This window comes from Hyperolius riggenbachi, chromosome 9 (assembly GCF_040937935.1).
Source record: "Hyperolius riggenbachi isolate aHypRig1 chromosome 9, aHypRig1.pri, whole genome shotgun sequence".
In the NCBI taxonomy this organism is placed as follows: domain Eukaryota; kingdom Metazoa; phylum Chordata; class Amphibia; order Anura; family Hyperoliidae; genus Hyperolius; species Hyperolius riggenbachi.
The window spans coordinates 67,354,659-67,378,003 of NC_090654.1; the positions used below are offsets into that span (position 1 = coordinate 67,354,659).

At 43.3% G+C, this 23,345-nt stretch overlaps 1 protein-coding gene and 1 long non-coding RNA gene across 3 annotated transcripts in view; one reads left to right on the forward strand and one right to left on the reverse strand.

Annotated features, from left to right (window-relative positions):
• The window catches only part of DOCK3 (dedicator of cytokinesis 3), a 377,696-nt gene that overhangs the window by 112,581 nt on the left and 241,770 nt on the right, over positions 1 to 23,345 (reverse strand). Inside the window, 5 exon segments of the mRNA XM_068252991.1 lie at positions 49 to 195; positions 4,213 to 4,340; positions 5,271 to 5,463; positions 18,900 to 19,070; positions 23,178 to 23,259. Coding sequence (XP_068109092.1) covers positions 49 to 195; positions 4,213 to 4,340; positions 5,271 to 5,463; positions 18,900 to 19,070; positions 23,178 to 23,259 — 721 coding nt within the window.
• Positions 1 to 23,345, forward strand: part of LOC137532473 (uncharacterized) — a 143,702-nt gene that overhangs the window by 100,596 nt on the left and 19,761 nt on the right. Inside the window, exon 1 of one of the 2 annotated variants that reach the window (XR_011023940.1) lies at positions 2,081 to 2,227. The exons of the other annotated variant lie outside the window; for it this stretch is intronic. This is a non-coding gene — a long non-coding RNA (uncharacterized lncRNA). Of the gene's footprint in view, positions 1 to 2,080; positions 2,228 to 23,345 lie in introns of those variants that run through there. 2 annotated transcript variants of the gene reach the window in all.

The window sequence follows — 23,345 nt, forward strand, 5'->3', positions numbered from 1 at the left end:
ATGGAAAGGGGAGGGGTTAGAAAGAAGAAGTGATTGTTAGTTACTAACAGTGATTTCGGCGGTGCACTGTGGGCAGCGCTGGCCTCTTACCGCCTCCTGCGACTGCGATTTACTCATGATGATAAGTAGGGTTTGTAGAAGAACATCCAACAGACTCTCCTGCAGCATCTGGACCTCCTCGCCCACATCTACCTCCTGCCGGGGACAAAAAAAAAAGTGTCACCAGTGAACACAACAGGGAAAAGCAGGATCTACCCTATATTTCTATAATACATATACTGTACTTTGGAGATAAAGATGTACCGCCCACCTTGTGAACACTGTTTACCAAAGAAGTCAGGTGGCCAGCAGAAAAAGCCACATTTGGTGTCTTGCCTAGGGCCCCATTTAATGTTAATCCTTCTCTTCCTGCAGCCACCAAGTGATATGGCAGACTCAATAGTGGCCACCACCAATAGGAAGGACGTAAGGCTCTGTAATAAACAGCATCAAGTCTCAACGTTTATTGTTCACCATAAAAACAAACTTTATATTTGAATGTGGTGGTGGTGGCTACTTTTGATTCTGTCTAGGTGGCTGCAGGCAGAGAAGGACTAACATGAAATGGGGCCAGATTTTTTTTTTCTTTGATCAATTCTTGAAAGACTGATCCAATAGGTTGTGATGCCCTTGTACAATTCTTTGCCTCTGTCCACGTAATGCATGCTATATTGCCAATGTGCACGTTGTTAACATAATACCAGTTGCACTATTTGCACCACACCCGTTATGTGGCTTGAGCAAATGTCAGTGAAATCTACATGCAGTGTGTGTAAGTAAATATAACCGGCAGTTTGTGAATAAGGGACATGGGTGCTACTGTAATGCAAGAAATCTGGGAAATGTTGATTGCCATCTATTGTTCTTCCCACTTGAGTGTCATATGGTCACAACTGACTGACCTGCTCAGCAGCTGAATCCAAAGAGGAGGGAAAGCAAGTTGTACATAAGTTTTAAACAAGCCTTTCACCAATAATCATGGTATTTATCACAGATTAATAATAGGATGAGTGTCCCAGTTTGCACGAAAAAAAGGCATTATGTATTCCCAGCATGAGTCCTTGCTGCTTACTAGTACTTCCTTGCTGCTGGCTAGTTACATTGACCTTATGTGAACTCTGCCTGCCCTAACTTTTGGATAGTATCTCCTACTTTTATTGCTTGCTACCTGGTCCGACCTCTAGCTTGTCATACTGAGGTTGTCTGTCTGCTGCCTGTCCCGATCTTGGTGTCTATCTCCAGGTACCAGCATGCCCTCCAGTGTGGTGTGCCATCTCCCTGGGCTTCTGTTCTCTGTGACACAGGTGGAACAATTGTGGGGGTTGTAAACTGATGGTTATTAGGAAGCAAAGCAGTCCATCAACCACTAGGGGCAGCAGCCAAATATCCCTTCTGGGGTGCTCTGTTGAAGACCAATAACCACTTAGATTCAGGATTCCAGAACAGCCTACATCACAAGGCTTGTCTTTGTGACATTTTGGAATACCATTGTCTCCAAGATCCACATGATAGTCAAGCTATTGCCATCAGGAGTGCTGCTAAGGTTTCTGTGGGCCCAAGCGGCACATCATTTGTGGCCCTCCCCACCAGTCAAAGGCCCCTTCTCCTGTAATAATAGGTAGCCAAGGTGCCCCCCCCAAAAAAATAAAATATATGTAGCCAAGTTGTCTATTGTAGATAGTCACCCCCAGTATAGGTAGCTGAAGGTGTATTTCCCATATAAGGCATTGATGTCAGTGGAGATATGTAGCTTCCTGCTGCCTGCCCATCCCCAATGCATCCAGACCTGCAGATCAGCAGTGACCGTAAGAGAAGAGAGCAGCACACAGGTACCATGTGGCACAGTTCAAATACAGGAAGTGAGCAATGACCTCACTTCTGCAGCGGTCACTGAGCCACTAAGGAGGCAGAGGCGGACATACAAGTCAGAGACGGTGGCTCTTGCAGCATGGGAGGCCGCTATTGTGGGTGAGGCCACAAGTGGCTACTTGGTTCACCTGAGCCAAACTGCACCCAACTGCCATTTTTCACAGGAAAACAAACATGGCAGCCTTCCTATTCCTCACTTTCTAGGTTCGCGATGGAAGCTACAAGGTTGTCAGATGGCTTTAACAATACGAAGACACCGAAGGGGAGCGCAGCTGAAGCATCCGTCGCAATTACCCAGCATGCTGCTTTGATCCATCAGGTACTACACGATTATTTTTCAATGGCTTCTACCAAAAATGGATTAAAAGTCTAGTTTCATTTGTATTATGTCTTAATCCCTTGCCCACTCCCCCACCTTTTTTTTCTAAGGGTTAAATGGGAAAGTATACATGAAAAATCATTAAAAAAAGAAAATGAATGAAGACAAACTAGAAACACAACTGCTCAAAGAAAAAAAAGAGCATGAAAGGGATTATGGGATTAAAGCTGCACTGAGATAACCCGCGTGTTCTCAGTCTGAGACACAATAAAATTGTCTGTGGACGTGTCTGATCCCAGCCAGAGTCTCATTATTCCAGACAATGAAGCCTGGATTTGGGTGAGGCTGGATGTACATTAATCTATTTGTGCTGGAGAGTTTCGGTAATCTCTGCGCTGCTGCTTGTAGTGGTAAAGTGGACCCGGCGCTGCTCATAGGCTGTCCAGTGCGCCGGGAGATATACTATAAAAGACGGCATTCAGAAATTGCATGATCCGACCACAAGGCAAAGTGCAAACTTCACATATGACAAAGATTAACCACTTGACCAGTACAGGTGCTGGCGTTCCCCTTACGAACAATTTTCACCTTTCAGCGTTCCTGCCATTCATTCACCAATAATTGTATCACTACTTATCACACCAAAATAATCTATATCTTGTTTTTTTGCCACTAATTAGACTTTCTTTGGGTGGTACTTTTTGCTAAAAATGTTTTTTATTCTAAATGCATCTAATAAGAAACTTAATAAGAAACTAATAAGAAGATTAAAGAAACATATTAATTATTTCTCAGTTTTCAGTCATTATAGTTTTAAAATAAAACGTGCGAATGTACATAAAACTCACACATTTTATTTGCCCATTTGTACCGGTTATTGCAATGATTAAATTATGTCCCTAGTACAATGTCTGGTTACAATATTTTATTTGGAAATAAAGGTGTATTTTTCAGTTTTGCGTTCATTTAGACTATATCACTAATCACAAACCCTTATTCACAAAAATAACAGTAACAGACCCTCATGACATGCATATTAAAAAAGTTGAGTCCATAAGTTAACTGTTTTTGTCTTTTTTTATGTAATTTTTTTCTTTACAAGTGTTTTATCTTGGCAACTAATTTAATGTATATAGGGTGTCATTTTACTTTTTGGCCACTAGATGTCCCCCCACTTTATTCCTGTGTACTGTGAACATTACACAGGAGGTGTTGTGTGTAAGTTTTTACTTTCACTTTGAGAATGACCAAGGGCTTTTTGCAAATGTTGTGGTCATTTGTTACAGGCACTTTGATCCGTGAGTGGGAACACATGTTCCCATTCATTGATCAGTGTACTAACTGCACCATATCAGTGTACTGACTAACTAAACACACAGGAAATTGCAGCAAAGTACGTATATCTATGCCCCTGAAGCTAAGATGAAGTCTCAAGGGGCGTAGACTAACTGTTGCCATTACAATGGAACGGGTACTTACATGGGGCTTCCTCTAGCCCACCGTAGGCCGCGAGGTTCCCGGCATCCTCCAGGCTCCTCTCCTGGTTCTGCTGGCGGCTCTGTTACCGGCGACTTTCGGGCTGAAGGTTGGCAGATTCTTCCGGAATGGGGGGCGCTCCCCGTCATCACGCCGGCCTGCATGACAGTCCTGCGCATGCGCATTTCAGAGTTAGAAAACCGTGCATGCACAGGACTGTCAAGTCAGACGGCCTGATGATGCGTAGTGGGTGGCATGATGACGTGGAGCGCCCCCATTCAGGAAGTTGTCGGTAATGGAGCTGCCAGCGGGACCGGGAGAGGAGCCAAGAGGATGCCAGGGGACCTCGCGGCCTATGGTGGGCTAGGGGAAGACCCAGGGAAGTACCGATTTCATTTTTATATACTGTTCAGGGTCCCTTTAAATAGCACTGATGAGCTGCAGATGAGCTCCCAGAAATAGTCACTGGGTTCCACGTGTGGTGTGGTCACTGACAGTCTGATACTCACCGCGGAGCTGCTTTTGATGATAGAGAAGATGCTACTGAGTATCCCAGAACACACCAGAAGCTCCTTTTGTTGGCGCAGGTGGAGGTGGATGTGGTGCAGAACGACAGGAAGCAGAATACGGCGAGCCTCTGGGGACAAGACATGGATTCAGATAAGTCAGCAGATATTAAAGTGTACTGGGCAGATCAACCATGAGATACAGTAGATCTGTTACTCTGTACAGCAATATCCTATAGATTTCAGCATAAAGTGTCCCCCCGTGTGTTAAAGTCTCATCTCTCCGCTGGCACAACCCCTGGCTTCGTCCGGTGTCCACCATCATCGCAAGCACCGCTGCATTGTGACTTGGTGCACGTTGTGATGTTAAACATGCGGAAGTGTCACGTGGTACCGGCGCTCTCGGTGATAGCGGATATCATAGATGACCGTAGGAGAGGTGAGACTTAAAAACACTGAGCACAGAGGTTAGGGGGTGGGAATGGGGACAACACCCTTCACTTGGGGGGGACACCAGCCAGAGGGCCTTCAGTTGTCGTGCTATCCAACACTGTTGTCCCTGCACACCAATCACCCCCTTGTGACCAAGATTTTACCAGCATTCCCAAACGATCTTTTCAAATGATTTCGGCTGGAAGGCAGACAGGTTGCGGCACCAATTCTCTGCAGATTCAACAAAATTATTGGATCCAAAGGTCCATTATCGAGTAATGTGTGGACAACTTTAAACCAACCGACCAACAATATGCCTGCCACTGCTTGGCTTATGATTATTTTGCCCTTCTAATGCTGGGTACACACAATACGTTTTTTTCGCTCGATTCTCTTATCTTCCGCTCATTTTTTTTATCTTTTTCCATTCACTTCTATGAGAAATCAAGTGGTAAAACGATCGAGAGGAATATCGGACATGACGGAATTTATCAATCGAATGCATCTATCAAACGGGAAAACGTAACATGTGTACCTAGCATCAAACAAATCTCTGAGAGATCTTGGTGGGATTTGTCTCTGAGCTCTTCGCTAACCACAGTTACCAGGATCATTTTCCAGTTCCTCACCTGGATAGGAGAAGAGGCGGCAGTCTACTGTACGACCAATGGACTGCAGCTTGACCACGTCCATGGACTGTCCCAGATGCAGCGTGCTGGGCAGACTGCTCAGTGTGCCCCGGACAAACTCTGCCACCTCTGTCACTGAGAACATGGGCAACAGCTCCTCAAAGATAGCTGGGAAGGAGCTGAGAAGGGCAGCCTAAGAGATGGAGCAAAGAATTAAGATGTGCACAAAGTACATCAATTTAACACTCAACTATGTGTAGAGCAACATGTGGCACACGCAAAAGTACTAACACAGAACGCAAACCTCAAGACATTAACATAGACCATAAAAGGTGACCCCTAATGACGGTGAGAGCCGAAACTAGTCGGGACGAGAGCAGGCAATGTGACTACAACACACAGCGCTGGGTACAGAGGGTTCAGAGTACAACATAGAGTGGGAAGCCATAACAACCAAGGGGGGTCCTAAGTGGATTAGGATCCTCAGCTTGTAAGTGAACCTTATACATTATATCTGTTCTGCTTTTACTTAAAGGGAATCTGAAGTGAAACTAAACTAATGACATAATGAATTGTATGTGTAGTACAGCTAAGAAATAGAACATTAGTAGCACAGATATGAGTCTCATATTGTTTCCATTACAGGAAGAGAGTTAAGAAACTTCACTTGTTATCTATGCAAAAGAGCTTCACTGAGCTCTGCAACCAAAAAGTGGTGGACAGCACTCTTTTGAAGCTCTTATCTCAACCTGTCTCTCATTGTTTCTTGTTTGTTTACGGTTTTCCTGCTGAGGAAAGTTGAAAAAGGTCCTAAGCTCTGCTCTGTTTCATCATGAATGATGCAATGTTATAAAAAAAAGCTATATAACTGAAAATAAAAGTATGAGACTATTCTTTGCTACCAATGTTCTATTAATTATCTGTGCTACACATAACAATTAATTACCGTATATCATGGGTTTTTTTCACTTCAGTGGAGCGATACCACTGAGAGGATGCTTTTTTTTGTTTTGGCACTGGGAGAGCGTGTATAGGTGGATAATGCCACTACTGAAAGGGCTCTGAAGTGGATCGTTTCTATTTGACTGCTTATATGTGTGATCTGCATAGCGCCGCAGTACTCTTTACATGCTGTTTATAGGATAAAGGAATAGATCCATCTGTGGTAGCAGTGTGTGTTTGGATCACAGCAATAATAATAATGGCAGTATTTGTATAGCGCCTTTCTCCTGTCGGACTCAAAGCGCTTGCGAGGCAGCCACTAGAGCGCACTCAGTAGGCAGTAGCAGTGTTAAGGAGACTTGCCCAAGAAACTCCTTACTGAAATAGGTGCTGACTTACTGAACAGGCAGAGCCGAGATTTGAACCCAGGTCTCCTGTGTCAGAGGCAGATCCCTTAAACCATTACACTATCCAGCCACTGCTGGACAATAAGAAGAGCATATATGGTACTGTGGAGGCGCCTCTGGTTCATGACTGACTGTGCTGTACAAATGCCTTTAAAGCGGTATTGTCACCATAAAAATCTAATTTCAACAGCAACTGGTCTGGGTGTATTAAGTGATAAAGATGCTAATCCTGCATTCAAAACTTGCAAAACTTTTTCTGCTGTTATGGTTTGGAGTTATCACATACTTTAGGAGTACTGGCCCTAGTGCCAAACAGTGCCAAAGAGTTGAATGCTGGGAGTTCTTTTTATCTATAATGTATTCATCCTTTTCCATTTATTTCCCTGCCTAGCTGCTTATCAGAAACACCCTCTGATTACTTGTGTTTACAAGCAAGGCTGAGGTGACTCAGTGATTGGATGTGTAAAAAAAAAAAAAAAAAGAGTGCAGTTGTTAGCATACACCTCAGTGGGAGTGTCTGAAGACTCTGGGAGGAGGGCAGCTAATGAATACACAATAAGCAAGAGAAGGGAGGGGGGAAAACAAGAGTCAGGGAGGATATGATGTCAGCATTACCTTGGCAAGATGGCCAATGCCTAGAATAGGATTTTCTGCTTTTCCTTTATAAAATTCACAGGAATCATTATGTGGATAGTACAATACATCTGTTATGTAAGTAGAAGTAGTATTTATCTACTTATATATGTGTTTTTTATTTCTAGGTTAGCATGGTGGTTGCTTGTTCTTTAAAACGGTGGCGTAGTGGTTAGCTCTCTTGCCTTGCAGCGCTGGGTCCCTGGTTCGAATCCCAGCCAGGGCACTATCTGCAAAGAGTTTGTATGTTCTCTCCGTGTCTGTGTGGGTTTCCTCCGGGCACTCCGGTTTCCTCCCACTTTCCAAAAACATACAGATAAGTTAATTGGCTCCCTCTAAAAAATTGGCCCTAGACTAAAGTACTTACACTACATAATATGGACATATGGCAATGGTAGGGATTAGATTGTGAGCTCCTTTGAGGGACAGTTAGTGACAAGATATATATATACACTGTACAGCGCTGCGTAATATGTCGGCGCTATATAAATACTAAATAATAATAATAATAACTCAAAACGCCCTCTCTGCTCTAAAAAGAAGTATATACAACAATGAAAAACCAACAATGTGAACAGACAGAGTCACAAAAAGTCAACCTACTAAAAATAATTCTTAAAAAGAAGTAAAATACCCAAAGAGATGAAGGAACTGCCGTCCAATGCACTTCTATACAGCATATCATTTAGCATCCAACTATGAAGGAGCCCACTTATGGTACAATGTCTTAGTAAAGAAGCGGCGAAATGATCAGATAAATGCGACTGGAAATAAAATGTTGTAATACATTGATTATTTCACCATTAACGATCTGATTTGCACTTCTTATCCATTACAACTGGATATAAAAATCGTTTTTGCGGTCCACTAAATTGTTGTCAATTGCCATTAGAATGGTTGACGATCAATTTGGGATATCAACGAGATTTATTGCATTTATCTGATCGCTTGGGCACTGATAATGCTGAGATTTTAGCTTTTAGTGCTAAATACAGTATGACCTATTGTGGCATGTGCTGAATTATTATTATTTTTTTAGCTATACTGGGTTTTTGTGACTCCATCTCCGACAATCAGTTTTATGTTCTCAGTTGTGGTATTTTACTCCGTGACTGCATTGAATTTATTGCCTGATATTGGTGGTTTTATATTATTTGGCGTGTTTGCATCTGCTTTTGCTTTCATATCCTTATAGCTATTTGCTAGCACAGGATCCTTTATTCCATTGATTTAGAGGAGACAGCAGCCTCTCATTTCGGTTTCCTAGCTGCTGCCATTCTCATTTAGTTTATTAGCTTTGGACAGGCGCTGGAACATATCACTTTGTGTTTTGGGATAATTGAAACGATTGCTGAGAGATGTAATGTTGGCATCTTTATGGAGTACAGAATACAGCTGCAGGCTGCCGTAAATGTAATGCACAAAACGGAATTGTTGGGCAGCTACGTGTAAGTAATTTCGGAATCCGGCATAAGTATCCCGTCAATACAAACCACGGCTTCAGGGGATGGTTGTGACATTAGAGGAGGTTTCTCTTTCTTAAAGGAAATATGTTAACAGTAAAAATATTTATAAAACAATAAAGGTGCCTACTAATGGTACGATTTGAAGTAAACAATCGTATTTTTGATCAGGTTATTCTGATCGTATTGCATAAAAAACAAAAAAAGCTTGTGGGCTCTATCATGCCGTTTCTACAGGCGGGCCGGGCGGGACATTGCCCAGGGCACAGTGGCAAGGTGGGGGGGGGGGGGCATGCAGAGTTGGGGTGGAGCTTTACGATTACTCACCTACTGGGATCCACACATGCTGCATACTGCGTGAGATTCCAGTTCGAACTCCTAACCCTAACCTACAAAGCTCTCCACAATCTCTCTCCCGGGTACATATCCTCACTAGTTTCCAGATACAAACCCAATCGCAATCTCAGATCTGCACACGATCTTCTGTTGTCCTCCTCTAGAATCACCTCTTCACATTCACATATACACGATTTTGCACGTGTTTCACCCTTCCTCTGGAATCCGTCACTCGCCAACCTTTGTTACCTTTAAACGCTCTTTAAAAACTCACTTGTTCCGACCAGCATACGGTCTACCTTAGGCCACTTCCCCATTGTCCTAAGACCAAATTGCACTCCTACTAGATATCCTAATACACACTGCCTTTGTATGTTTATTGTATACTAACCAACTACTTGTTCCCCCCATCCCTTTAGATTGTAAGCTTGCAAGGTCAGGGCTCTCTCACCCTTTTGTGTCTTGGAATTCATTCATTATGTTACTTTTCTCACTGTCAATACTAATTCTGTATTTTGTTTCAATTATGTATTTTGTATGTTGGTATATTCCATATTTCTGTATTATTATGTACCCCATGTTCGTTTCTTACTTTGTACAGCGCCACGGAATATGTTGGCACTTTATAAATCAATAATAATAATAATGAGATAATAACGGCGCAACAAAGAGTGGATTCCGTGAATTACAGTGGAATCCACACTCGATATACTAAATACAACAGCACATGCTAAAACAGCAGCACACAATTATTTCTGTCTCTTTCTTTGAAGGGTCAGGATGGTTTTTTTTTTCTCTGTTAGGCTAAACTAGCCACAGTTACCCCGGGGTGAAACTGGAGGAGTCTAACCAATAAACCATGAAGGTCATGAATCTCTATTCCCCATAAACAAACTTGTGTTTAATAACTGTTTCCCTGATGGCTCTTTCAACTTATATTAGATGCTTCAAATTTAACTCCTGATCCAGACTTTTTTTTTTTTTTTTAAAGGACATCCAAGGTGAAAATAAACTGATGAGAAAAATAACTGTATTTATCCTCCTTCTCCTTTAAAATGACGTTTTTAGATATCCCACAGTTTTATATTATATTTAAATCTAGTTGTTATGTTTTTACTGTTTACTTGTCTCTGCTCAATGACACATGCATTAAAGTATGCCAGAGCTCAAATCTATGAATTACTGATCCTTTTTACCTCTTTCCTGCTCTCATAAGCCATTTACTGACAGGAAAGTGTTTTATGGCTGTAATTGATCAGTGAGGGTTATGCTATAGTCTGACCCAGTCCCGGAGAGAAACTGTCACTTACATACCTGATGTTTAACTCTTTCAGGCAGAGAAGGAAAAAAAAAAAGGAACACAGCTTAGTTACAGTATATGTGTTCTAGACACTGTACATATACAGGTCTATCTTATCGTCACATGTCACCTTGGGTAGCTTTTAAATCAAATCAATGTTATTCTATTTGGCTTCTCTACTCTGCTTCCAGATTATAGCAGCTATACTCGTGTTTTACTGTTTCACCTGATGCTTATTTAAACTTAGATCGTCCAAATTTAAAACAAACCTGAACTGAAAATTAAAAGTCTAAATAAACATTACACTCATCATACTTACCTCCCCGTGTAGACTACTCATCAATCTCTTTCTCCTCTCTCACTTCCTGTTTGTCCACTGTGATCAATGGAATTCTCCACCCACCATTTTCAAAATGATGATAACAGCTTCCGGGTCAGCACACTGTTCAACTGTAATATTGCCCACTTGAGCCATAAAGAAACATGGACATTACCTTGCTCATCAGTTGTCCTTTCAGTTATAACTGATAGAAACCGATATATAACTGACAGCAACCGATATATTTCAGTTCTGACAAAATCTTGCAAGAACTGGAAGGGATCATTGTTAGAAGAAAATGGTGAGCTTCTGAGAGGAGCTGACGGCGAGGTGAGTATGTAATATTCATTTGCAGGTACATCATGTGTTTAATCATTTTACTCACTTCAGGTTCCCTTTAAACTACTGATCCAGACAACTTTTTTTTAAAGATCAATGTTATTCTATTTTGCTTCTCTACTGAACTCTGTTTCCAGATTATAATAGCGTCATATCCATTATTTCCTGTTTTCCTGCCCAGTTCTCTGGAGTGCCATAAAACTATGTGCCTCATTTAATAAGATGCCGTCTCATACAAAATTAATCAGCTGCTGAAGATGAGGCGGTTTGTAAATATCGCCAGAGTAAAGAAAACCCAGTTTAATGGGAAGTGAATCCTGGCAGGGAGAGAGAGCAGGCACAACGTCTCTGTTATGCATTGATTGTGGGGCCGGCAGTGTGGATTTGGTGAAGGTCATTGCGAGAGGCAAGGGGGGGCTAAAAATACAAGATATTAGTGAAGCGACACAGCAGCATTTATGCCGCGAATGGCAGACAATTAGAGCTGGACTGCAGGAGCCAAGCAGACGAGCCGCTAACAAAATGTCCTCTCTCTACATCACAGCGTATCTCCTCTGAGGTTTAACGGGTCATCACTTTCCGCAGTTCTTTATATATCCAGACAAAACGTCTTAAACTGCAGATAACCTTCCGTTAGACTAAATCCGCTGAAGAGACAAATCTCGTATCAAAGTGATACAGTTAATGTCTCTAGAAATACTTATTACAAATAAACGTACAGTTTATGATCCATCTTCTCTGCGTATTGCTGTCCAATTTTTGAATTGCTGGCTGTTTCTAATGAACAGGACCGCCAGCAAAATACAAAAAGAAACTGTGGGCTCATTGGAAAGTGTCCTTGGGGGTCTTTCTTGCACGACTCCCACCAAGGTAAAATTACGGGTCTCCCCCCTCCTTGAGCTAGTGTTGGAGTAGTATGGATAATATTCACGGTTTGCTACACACGCTACACACCAGGGGCGTAAAAATAGACCCTGCAAAAGATGCAGCTGCAAGGGGGCCCAGAAGCCACAGGGGGACCCGTCCTGAGAGACTGACAACTAAGGGCAACGAGAGAAAAAAACTTTCTGCTCTCAGCAAAATTGTTCTAATGACTGCATCTGCTCAGCCACTGACAAGGAATCATACAAAGTTTTGCAGACAAAAATTTGTAGACAGTCACTATTCAGCAGGCTCTTCTGTACAACATCCAGCCCCCAACCTCTCAACCCCTTCCAGAATGCTCTGTCCTGGCGGGAGGGGGCCCCATCCAAAGTTTTGCAGGGGGGCCCAGTGATTTCTAGTTATGCCCCTGCTACACACATATAAAGCAGTTACTCGCACACAAATGGGAATGAGCTCCTCACCTTCTTGCAGTAAACTTGCCGGATAAAACATGTTTGTATTGTAAAGTAAGATCCTCTGTTTTGCAAAGGGCTAATACCGGTAATAGCATGTGACAGATAAAACGTTTTCTTTGTCAGCATTTTATAAGAAACTGCAGAGAGCTATAGACAGGCCATGCACAGCACCGCACTGACCTGATGACATCCCCCCCTGAGCACACGGATGTACTGTGCGTTTTACGTACATTTTACGTACATTTTGGTACAATTTGTTTCTGTGTTTCCATTGAGTGAGTTGAATTGGGATTGCGTTTGGCAATTTGTAGCTGAAAACAGCCCTGATACCAATGCAACCTCACCTGAAGGGTGCATATGGAGCTCTCCTCCACTTATGTTAGCTTTTTATTGGTGCTGTAGTGGTAGCGATCACCTTTTGGCCTTATTCACATCATAAATCGCAATCACTGACAGCAGCATTTTGCGATTTTGTGAGCGATTTTTTTAGTTACCAATTTTTTTTATAAAGCGCTTTTCTAAGAGCTTTTGCAGAGCGATTTGTTTTTTCACTTCCTGGTGTCAATCAGGGCGTGAACTCTTTGACTGGGAAAATAATAAATACAATGTATTTATTCTTAAAAGCGATCGGGAAATTGCTATACAAAGTGCTTTTCAAGCACTTAGCGATTTCCCTATACCTTCCATTGAGCCAAAATGCTCAGAAAATGGTACAGGCAGCGCTTTGCTGAGCAGAAGATCGGAAACGAACCACTCAAATGTAAACACTCTCATAGGGAATCATTGCACAAGCGCTTTTAGGGCGATTTCAAAAATTGTCGCTTAAAGTGGATCCGAGGTGAACTTTTACACATTGCATAATTTTGTTCCTTTCCTATTGTTTATAGGGCATTCCTCAAGCCAAATGCTTTTTTGTTTTTGTTTTAATACTCTAATTCTCTATAAACTAAAAAAGCCACACCCACAGATTTTCAGAGAGCCTTGGCAGTAGCAAGGGCTCATGGGAGCTCAGTCTGGGCAGGAGGAGAGGGAGGTGTTACTAGCCATTGATTTCAGAGACAGAGGGGAGGAGGGGGGAGGAGAGGGGATTAGGCTGATGGCTCAAGATACAGATAAGCGTGCCTCTGTGTAATGTTTACAAACAACATGGCCCCTGTCATTGTATCACAGGAATAAATAATCATATTTTATTAAAACTGTTTGCAGCTAGATTTGCTGTGTAAACCATCTAAACTTTACATAAGATATATAGACAAGTTACTTGTTATAGTTAGTTTTTCATCTCGGATCCGCTTTAAAAAACCCTGAAAGCGCCCTTAGTGTGAAAAAGCCCTCAGTAATCATTAACAAACTGTTTCTTTTCATCTGCTTACACCTCTCTCATAGTGGCGGTCCTTAGAGAGACTGTTTTGGTGGTCTGTATCGTGTGATTATTGTACATACTGTTCTGGGGGTGGGTAGGAGGAGGGAGGGGCCAAGTAAAATTTGCATTGGGGCCCATGACTATGTACTTACCCCAATGCCTGTCACTCAAAACTAACTAGCCTTCTCTAATGCCTAACTAGTAGCTACTCCCATCTGAGGATGCTAATCTACCCTCACTTGACACCTATTGCTAATCTACTCTCACCTGAAGCCCAGTATTAAAATACCCTCATCTGACACTTAGCGCCGGTTAGTGAATCAAGCCCTAAGTGTTAGCGCCGGTGTGAAAAGCCATTTTTTGCCCCTAGTGCGTGCAAAGCTACTTCGCGCGCAGCCCCGCTCAGTGCGCGCACAGTGCTGTGCGCCTCTATTAGTGCGCGGTGCGACGATAATGTCACACCCACTGCCCCTTAAACATCGCACCTGGTGCGATGATAACGGCACATCGGGTGCCCCTGAAACGGCGCAGTGAGCGGGACTGAGACTGATGTGTGGGCGCAAACTACTTAGTACCGTAGTTTGCGCCCACTAAGTGATAGGGCTCACTAACTGGCTTAGCGCCGGTTAGTGAATCAAGGTTTCACTAATGATCCAATCTTTTTCATCCAATCTTACCAATTTAATATAAGAAAACTGCCTAAATCATTCATTCAACATATCCACTCAATTTACCCTTCTACTACATAGATTTGGTAAAATTGGATGAAAAAGATTTGATCATTAGTGGCCACCTTAACACTAATCTGACTTGAGTCAGGCGTGTCTATGGACCTTAATGCCTGGTGCACACCATGCAATTTCCAGTCAGATAGACAGTCGAATAGATCATTTCCGACATGTCCGATCTGATTTCCGATCATTTTTCTGATGGATTTTGTATGGAAGGGATTGCAAAATCGATCAGAAAAACAATCGGAAAGCAGATCAGACCTGTCGGAAATTATCTATTCGACCGTCTATCGGACAGAAAATTGCATGGCGTGTACCAGGCATAACACTCACCTACTCTCACCTGAAGCCCAACATTAAAATACCCTCACCTGACACCTAACAGTAATCTACTCTCACCTGACATCTAACACTAGTCTTATCCCATCTGAAGCCCAACACTAAACTACTTGCACCTCACCTCACACAACACGCATGTCCATGTCAATACACTATTGGTGGGAACAATAACTCTGTTCCAAAAGCAACTGTGGCAAGATCATTTCACCCCAGCTGAATAACCCCTCATTGTTCAAAGAAAAAAATATGTGCCTATCTAAAATGATTGGTAAAATCAGCAGATGATCAGCACATGACAGCAAATGATCAAAGTACATTTTGACGGAAAACTATCAAGGTTCTATGGCCGTCTATAACGGATCAAGTACAACTGAGTTTGCAAATCTGCACAAAGACATTTTCACTGATTTTATATCATATTGCATTGTTTAGTTGATTGAGTGATTCAATTGCACTGTATGTAAACAGCTTTGCACTGGACTAAAGGATGGTACACACGTCCAACTTTTCCAACCAACTATCATTCAAACTTGTTGGTCGGACAATAAGTTGGACGTGTGGACACCTAAACCAATAAGAGGCGGTTTGCCCGATCCAACTTGCAGATCAGTTGGGATGACTATCGGGAAAACAACAGTCAAGTCAGTGCATGTGTACAAACGACTTCTAGTCATTTGACCAACTAACATATACAGTCGTTTGATCCAGTCCATTGTTTGTTTGATGTGTATAGTGGAGATCAGATGATAGCCACCTTTAGCAAGCTTTGTTGGTCAGTGTGTACAAGACTTTTGAAAGACTTGTTGTTTGCTCTTTAAGTCGTTCAAAAGACCAAACCAAACGACATCAGGCGTTAAGTTGATTGTGTGTACACTAGTAACACGTATTACTCGAAGACACATAACAAACACACAAGTAATATAGAAACATGCTGTGAGGCTCTCTACAGATCACAATGCCAGGCTGTGGAAGATCAGACCTCGTGGCACCCTACGCCTGATGTAGGGATCTGGGATTCCCACAAGCCCTTGTGGCATGCCTGCTGCAGAATAATTCAGCTATCTTTTAATTTAGGGAGACATTAATTATAACAGTTGGGTGAAGCCATGTCTTGTGTGATGAAAAGAGTGAATGAAGGGTGGAGCAGAGAATAAAGTGAGAGAATGATGGATTAGGCTGGGTTTGGTGATAGTGGAGAGTGTACAGATAACATGTTCAAATTCAATGTTCAATATGGGTGAATTTCATGACAGGAAATTGTGCAGATGGGTGATTGCAAAAAGTTAACAAGCTTTTTATTGTCTCCAGAAGAGTTAAAGGAAACCTGTCACTCTTAAAAGCAATGACCAAAATAACAATACCGCCAGACTGCCACCAGATGTAGCCGTCATATGGAATACTAAGCACCATTCTTGACTCAGAGCTTAAGACCCCTACTTTCTTTAGTAAGCTTTAACCCTACGAGTCTAGTGTGAAGATTTATACAGGGCGCTGAGGGGTTTTGCAGGGGATTGTACAGCCTCATACACGTGCCTGATCCCTTTGAGCGACATTGAGGGGCACACACTGTACAGATGCATCGCTAGCCTGTAGGTTGGCAATGTGTTCTGTTACTATGCTGGGGGGGAAACAGGCAAAGCGGAGTGTTCTCCTTACTCACCCCGCCCACCACATGATGTCAGCACTCAATGGGCCCTCCATTGCAACAGAACATGTAACTAGCCTAGAGGCTAGTGGTGCGTCTGTACAGTGTCAGCCTCGCACTTCCAAGTCAGGCTGCTTTGTAGACAAGGTAGCAAATAATATAAGGGCTGAGGTTAGGAGGTGAGGTTGTGATGGGTAGCAAACAAGGACACTTGCTCTGTTGAAAAAAAATCCATATTTAGGAAAAACTTTATTAGGATGCACCGAACATTAGATATGAAAAACCACCTGGTGGCAATGTTACCTGAAAAACAGTCTGGCATTTAATACAGTCAGCATTTGTAACCCCACACATGTCAGAGTTTGACATAAAGTGAGGTTACCATCAGCGAAAATAGTGTCCTGGTGCATCTTAGCATAGCCGTGGCCACGCCCAGATGTAACTAGGTACATTGGCTGCCTCTCCTAGCAGGCACCTGCCTGGTGCACAAGAGCAGTTGACAGAAGGTGAATTTACCGCCTTCAGCCTCCTGTGTTACAGAAGACTAAATGTCTCCTGGGTTCATCTCATTTTGTCTCATTTGAGGTATCTGGAGACTAAAGAAGTAGAAATCAATACAAGGATGGTGTCTTGTGCCCAAACAAGGTTTCCTCAGTCTGGCAGTTCTGTTAATGTGGTCATATTTTATGCTGGCAGGTCAGTTACAAAACTGGAAGGCTGAGCAGGGTTGGTGAAGTGAGCTCTACTGCATTCTCTGTGGTGCGCAGTTCAGTTTCACAGGTGCATCGTGAGGGCTTCTACTTACGAAGCAGACTGTTGGTGGGCTGGAGGAGCCCCCAGTCTTTTCATTGTTTGACGAGCCCCCAGTCTTTTGATTGTTTGACGAGCCCCCAGTCTTTTGATTGTTTGATGAGCCCCCAGTCTTTTGATTGTTTGATGAGCCCCCAGTCTTTTGATTGTTTGACTCCACTGGGCCGCTCACCTCTCCTCCGGACGGAGCTTGCTTTAAATGTATTGGGGAGGATCGGGAGTAGAGAGGGTGTAGAGGGAGAAGCAGAGGGAATGAGAGGGGGCGAGAGCATATTTAACATTGAGGACTGAGAAGCAAGCTGAAAACAGTTGTTAGCAAACTGAGATAAGTGAACCAATCCCGATAGTAAAAAAGAGCGGCCTCAGACTGGATTGATATGTGGACATAAACACAATCTGTCAGCCTACGTCTGCCAAGTCATTTTTCTATTATTCTGCCTGGCAACAGAAGCATGGAATTCTGGGACATTTTCATTCACGGGTTGGTGGGAAGAATTGTAAATTGCTTCAATATTTTCTGAAAATGGGTGAAATCCTACCTGGGAAAGCCCAGAATTTCTTTAGCTATTAGCTGACCTAGAAGTGGGCAGCTAATCATTTTTTTCTCCAGAAGTGTGAAAGAGATCAAGTTGAATACTCACCTGAAGATGGATTAGGGAACCTCACAGCGATGACTCCCGATGAACGAGGTCCCCCGATCCATCTTCCTGTGGGAACACGCAACCGCACACGACGGTCGCCAACGAGAGTCCAAATGATTGTGGCTCTTTACGTGGGAGTCATTGGGTGTCATTCAGGATCTTAGAGATCCGATGTGACGATCATTATCGCCGTGCATTGCAAAGTGGCGTTTGCCTAATCCCGTGCCTGTACCCATGTTGTGAAATCGCAAGAAACGATCACTCTTCACTCAAAAAATTGCCGGTCGGCGGAAGAATAACGGGCAAAATCGTGAGGTGGGTATGGGGCCTTCACAGGTAAACAGACAGAAGTACAGGGAACCTGTTTTGTCACAAAGCTCAGTTTTAGGGCAGATTGTTCCATATAATGGGGCATATTGACTTAAATTGCTGTGCACAGGGAGGTTGTGCATGAAAATTGCACCGTGCACGTTACTTACGCCACTTACATAACGAACGTTGTGAATATAGTGCAACCAGCTTTACCTAGGTTGCTAGTGTAATGCACGCTATGCAAACAGCTTGATGCACTTTACCATTACCCTTTCAACGTGGGTTGCGCTAGTTGTGCAATGCGGCTACATAACTGGCATCAGTAACGGCAAACCTGCAATGCGCCCTTACTGCTATTTACTGAATCTTACTCTACATTGGCAGTGAGGTTCATCTACCTGAACTGATGAAACAACCAGTCTGAATTGAATTTCCAGTCGATGGGGCCGATTTACCAAAGCCAGTGCAAGGAGAATTGGAGCAAATCTAGTGTAGAAGTGGAGTAGTTGCTCAGTGTACCCAATCAGAATCCTTGCTCTGGACATCTTTTTTTTTTTTTTTGCATCGGTTTAGCTCCATTATTCCTTACCCTGGTTTTGGCAAAACCCCCGCTATTCTGCATTGGGGAATATTAGCTGTGGGGACTGACTGATTGCTGTAGGCAGCTGACGTTTCTCTGATCAAACAACAAGGCAGTTCCTGTCCTTACCTGTGTGAAGAGAAGGATATCAGAGCTCCGTGTGTCCAGGCTCAGCACGAACCGCATTGATTGGAAGAGATCATGGATGCTGCAACGGAACTGCTCCTCCTCCAGCCCACCTGTAGAGCGCGCAAAGAGGAGGCGGGACTGGATGATAAATTTGAAAAGAGTTTCCAAAGCCTGCAGAGAGAAAAGCAGAGCATTTATTGGTCAGGAGGTGTCCACAGGGATGATATCAGCCGCAGCGGCAGGGCCATTTTTACCAGTGGCGTAGCAATAGGGGATGCAGAGGTAGCCACTGAACCAGGGTCCCTGGACCACAAGGCAATGTAAAATTCCCACTGGGGCCCAGAGCTGCTATGCTACTGTTTTTTTACCATACTTGTTTTACCAATTACCGTGCATATATCCTGTGCATTTCTGTGACATATGACATGATGAGATAGACATGTGTATGTACAGTGCCTAGCACACAAATAACTAAGCTGTGTTCCTTTTTTTCTTTCCCTGCCTGAAAGAGTTAAATATCAGGTATGTAAGTGGCTGACTCAGTCCTGACTCAGACAGGAAGTGACTACAGGGTGACCCTCACTGATAAGAAAATTCCTCTTTTTATCTCTTTCTTGCTCTCAGAAGCCATTTTCTGCTAGGAAAGTGTTTTATAGTTGGAATTTCTTATCAGTGAGGGTCACACTGTAGTCACTTCCTGTCTGAGTTAGGACTGAGTCAGCCACTTACATACCTGATATTTAACTATTTCAGGCAGAGAAAGTAAAAAAAAGGAACACAGCATAGTTATTTGTGTGCTAGGCACCGTACATACACATGTCTATCTCATCATGTCATATGTCAGTTTGGGTATCCTTTAATGAGAGATGTGATCTAACTCTGTATTCCACTCATTACCACACTCCATAGAGGACAAGCTTCCTGCCTGTTGTGTACAGACATTTAATGAATATACACAAGTGTACACCAACAGTGTGCCTACCTGCTTCATCCATTCATTATCCTGACTTCTGTTTTGTGGTGACACCGAACCACAGGAGAAGGACCTGACAACATAGCCACAAAACCTGAAACTTAAAGGGAACCTAAACTGAGAGGGATAAGGATGTTTCCTTTTAATCAACACCAGTTGCCTGGCAGTCCGGCTGGTCTCTTTGGCTGCAGTAGTGGCTGAATCACATACCTGAAACAAGCATGCAGCTAATCCAGTCTGACTTCAGTCAGAGCACCTGATCTGCATGCTTGTTCAGGGGATGTGGCTAAAAGCATTAGAGACACAGGATCAGCAGGAGAGTCAGGCAACTGGTATTATTTTAAAAGGAAAAATCCATATCCTTCTCAGTTTAGGTTCATTTTAAGATCTCTGTTTCACCTCCGAGGCTGTGCCTAAAATATTTCTGGGGAGGGGGACTTCCCCCAAAATAACTAGTTTATCTCCAGCCTCCATCATTGGCATTATGATTCATTCTGGATTTTAGAATCTAGAAGCGGTGATATTTTTTTTGCTGATCCTGTGCTGCAGTTCTTCCTCCTGTCCTCCAGGTGGCGCTATATCTCTATGGTGAGATCAGCGCCTCTTGTCACATAATAGACGCTGACCTCACCCGAGGGATGAAGAGCCCCAGTAGAGGTGAGTATAAAGTGCCACTCCACAGCGCTCTGCACTATAAATTGCCCAATGGTTGCCCTGAACCAGGCTCCGGATTACAGCTTGCAGCATGTTTTTTCAGCCCAAGCCTGGGTCGGGAATACCTTTAGGGAGCTTAACGCTGCATTTCCCAAACTGGCTCCTTATACCGGCCACACTACGCACTCCCCACACTGACTGCACTCCCTCCCACAAGGTGTCAAATTCAAGGCCTGCGGGCCGATTGCGGTCCTCCTTGCCATTCTATGTGACCCGTGAAAGCTTTACATGTGCATAATTGTAAGCAGTAATAGAACAACAGCACTCTCCCTCCAGGGCCGGTTTAAGCAACAATGGGGCCCCAGGGCAAAATAAACCTGGGGGGCCCCCCAACATATACCCCGGAACAAAAATCGGCATTAGGGGACCTTTTTTGCAGCTGGTATAGTCAGGGTGTGAAGTCCCAATCGGTCGGAGCTCCACATTCTGGCTATTCCAGCCTGCATGGGGGACAAGGGGTTAAAAAGTTTCAGGAGGGGGGACCCCACATAATTTTTTTTTTAATTCCCACACTCTAAGCATAAAAAAAAAAATTCGGAAAATAGAAAAAAATGCCAGGGATCTTCATACAGCCATATTGCGGCTGTATAGCGATCCCTGGCCAAAGCGCTGCGGCTGCATATGGACCCCCTGGAAACCCCGTCAGGAAATTTATTGCGCTTTCGTTTGATGCATGTAAAAGTACACTAACGTTAGGTTTGCTACTAAAACAGACATTTACCGCATTTAAAAGTATACTTTTTTCCTTTAAAACTTTAAAATCGATTTTCTCAAAAACTATAAGGTCTTTTTGAAAAATTGTTTCTTCCTCTTATTCCTAATGATCTCCTCAACATATCCGGTTTCTAGCATTTAAGGTGGATTTGCTATCAACCATTAAAGTCGGCAGGTTTTTAAATGTGTATTTTTTTTTCTTTGAAACTTTAAAATCGATTTTCTCAAAAACTATAAGGCCGATTTGAATTTTTTTTTCCTCTTGTAGCCACTGGGGGCCCCTACAAGCTCTGGGGCCCTGGGGCAGCTGCCTCCTCTGCCTCTATGGTAGCGCCGGCCCTGTCTCCTCCCAGTGCAGAGGGAGCAGTGTTCTGGTTAAAACATTGTCAGTATGAGCTGGGATGCAGCAACAACCCACAGGACCCCCCACTGAAATTAGCATGGAGGCCCCTCCTGCTTTCCAAGATTGTGGCTGGTAAAAGACACACACACACACACACACACACACACACACACACACACACACACACACACACACACACACACACACACACACACACACACACACACACACACACACACACACACACACACACACACACACACACACACACACACACACACACACCCCTTTTCCCACTCCGACACCCTCTCCCCACATTGCAGAGTAGTACAGCAGTGTAATATTTCCATGCTCCAGTGCTGCTTTGGATCTCTTCTCTTCTTTCCAGCAGCTGCACACTCTGTGCTTGCACACCTTCATCTTCTGAACACGTGACATGAATTAGGAGCCATATGCAGCATAGAGTGAGTGGCTGTCAGGAAGATGGGAGGAGACCCGAAGCAGCACTGGAGCAGGTAAATATGAAACTGCTCCACTGTGCAACTCTGCAGAAAGGGGAGGAGCGGGCCCCCCACGGTCTCTATAGTTACATCACTTAGTTTGAGACTGCTCAAAAAATGTTAACATATACTACGTTTTAGATGTTTCATGTGACACCCCCTGTCTATACTCATACTCTCTTCATAGTCACACTTGTCAATCCCATTCTTCATACTGTCCACACTACCTTATTCCCCAAACTGTTCACACGTCCTTCTTTATACGGTTCACACCATCCACGTCCCGTAACATCCACTCTTTCCCCTTCTAAAAGTTAACCTCCAGACTAAAAATCTACTCAGCAGCACTGAAAAGGCTTGACGTTTCTTCAACAGTTTCACAGCATCAGAACTTTGTTTTTCTTACCCAAGCCTCATTTTTAGCTGCACAGAAGAAAACTGCCTAGGCATTTTTCCCCTGCTGCTGTGCAAAGCATGATGGGATTTCTGATGTTGTTGTTCTCCTTCTGCTGTTTTGGCGCAAGTTTGTTTTTTTAAATTTTGAATTTGAGATTTAAAGCCTAGTGTGTGCAGCTGGGCGGGGTTATCAGGACACGGGACATTTGGAACTGTGTCTCATGCTCCCTGTCACCTCCTTTCAACCAAAAATATGGCTGCCCCCCACAAAAAAGATGGCTGCCCCATGAAAAAGATGGCTGCCCCCATGAAATCACAAACATTTGCCTCTTCTTTTAAAACAGGGTGGGTAAAAGATTATGTTACCTAACTATTTTAATTAACATAACTAATGTAACTTAATGACAGTATGTTTGTTTAGGCTGAAGTTCCCCTTTAATCCCAGTCAAATTACTGTTCACAGCTTGCACTTAACACCAGTCCCCCAAATATTCACACTCTACGCTTCTTGGTTCCACTACCCATTTTATCCTCACACTCCACACACATCAGCCATATTATTCACACCATACACCCTCACTTCTCACATAATTTCAAACCCTCCACCACAGTTCCACATACTGCACTGATGCACTCACTCTCATGGCCTCCTGGATGTAGTCTTGTCTCACGAGGTCAGCAGAGCGGTCCATGTACCACTTCAGACAGCGGATCAGTTCCCTGAAAGAGAAACAAACATATCACAAATGCATGGCTAATCTTATATCTAGATTGATTTTTACATGTGGCCAGTCTCATGTTCATGC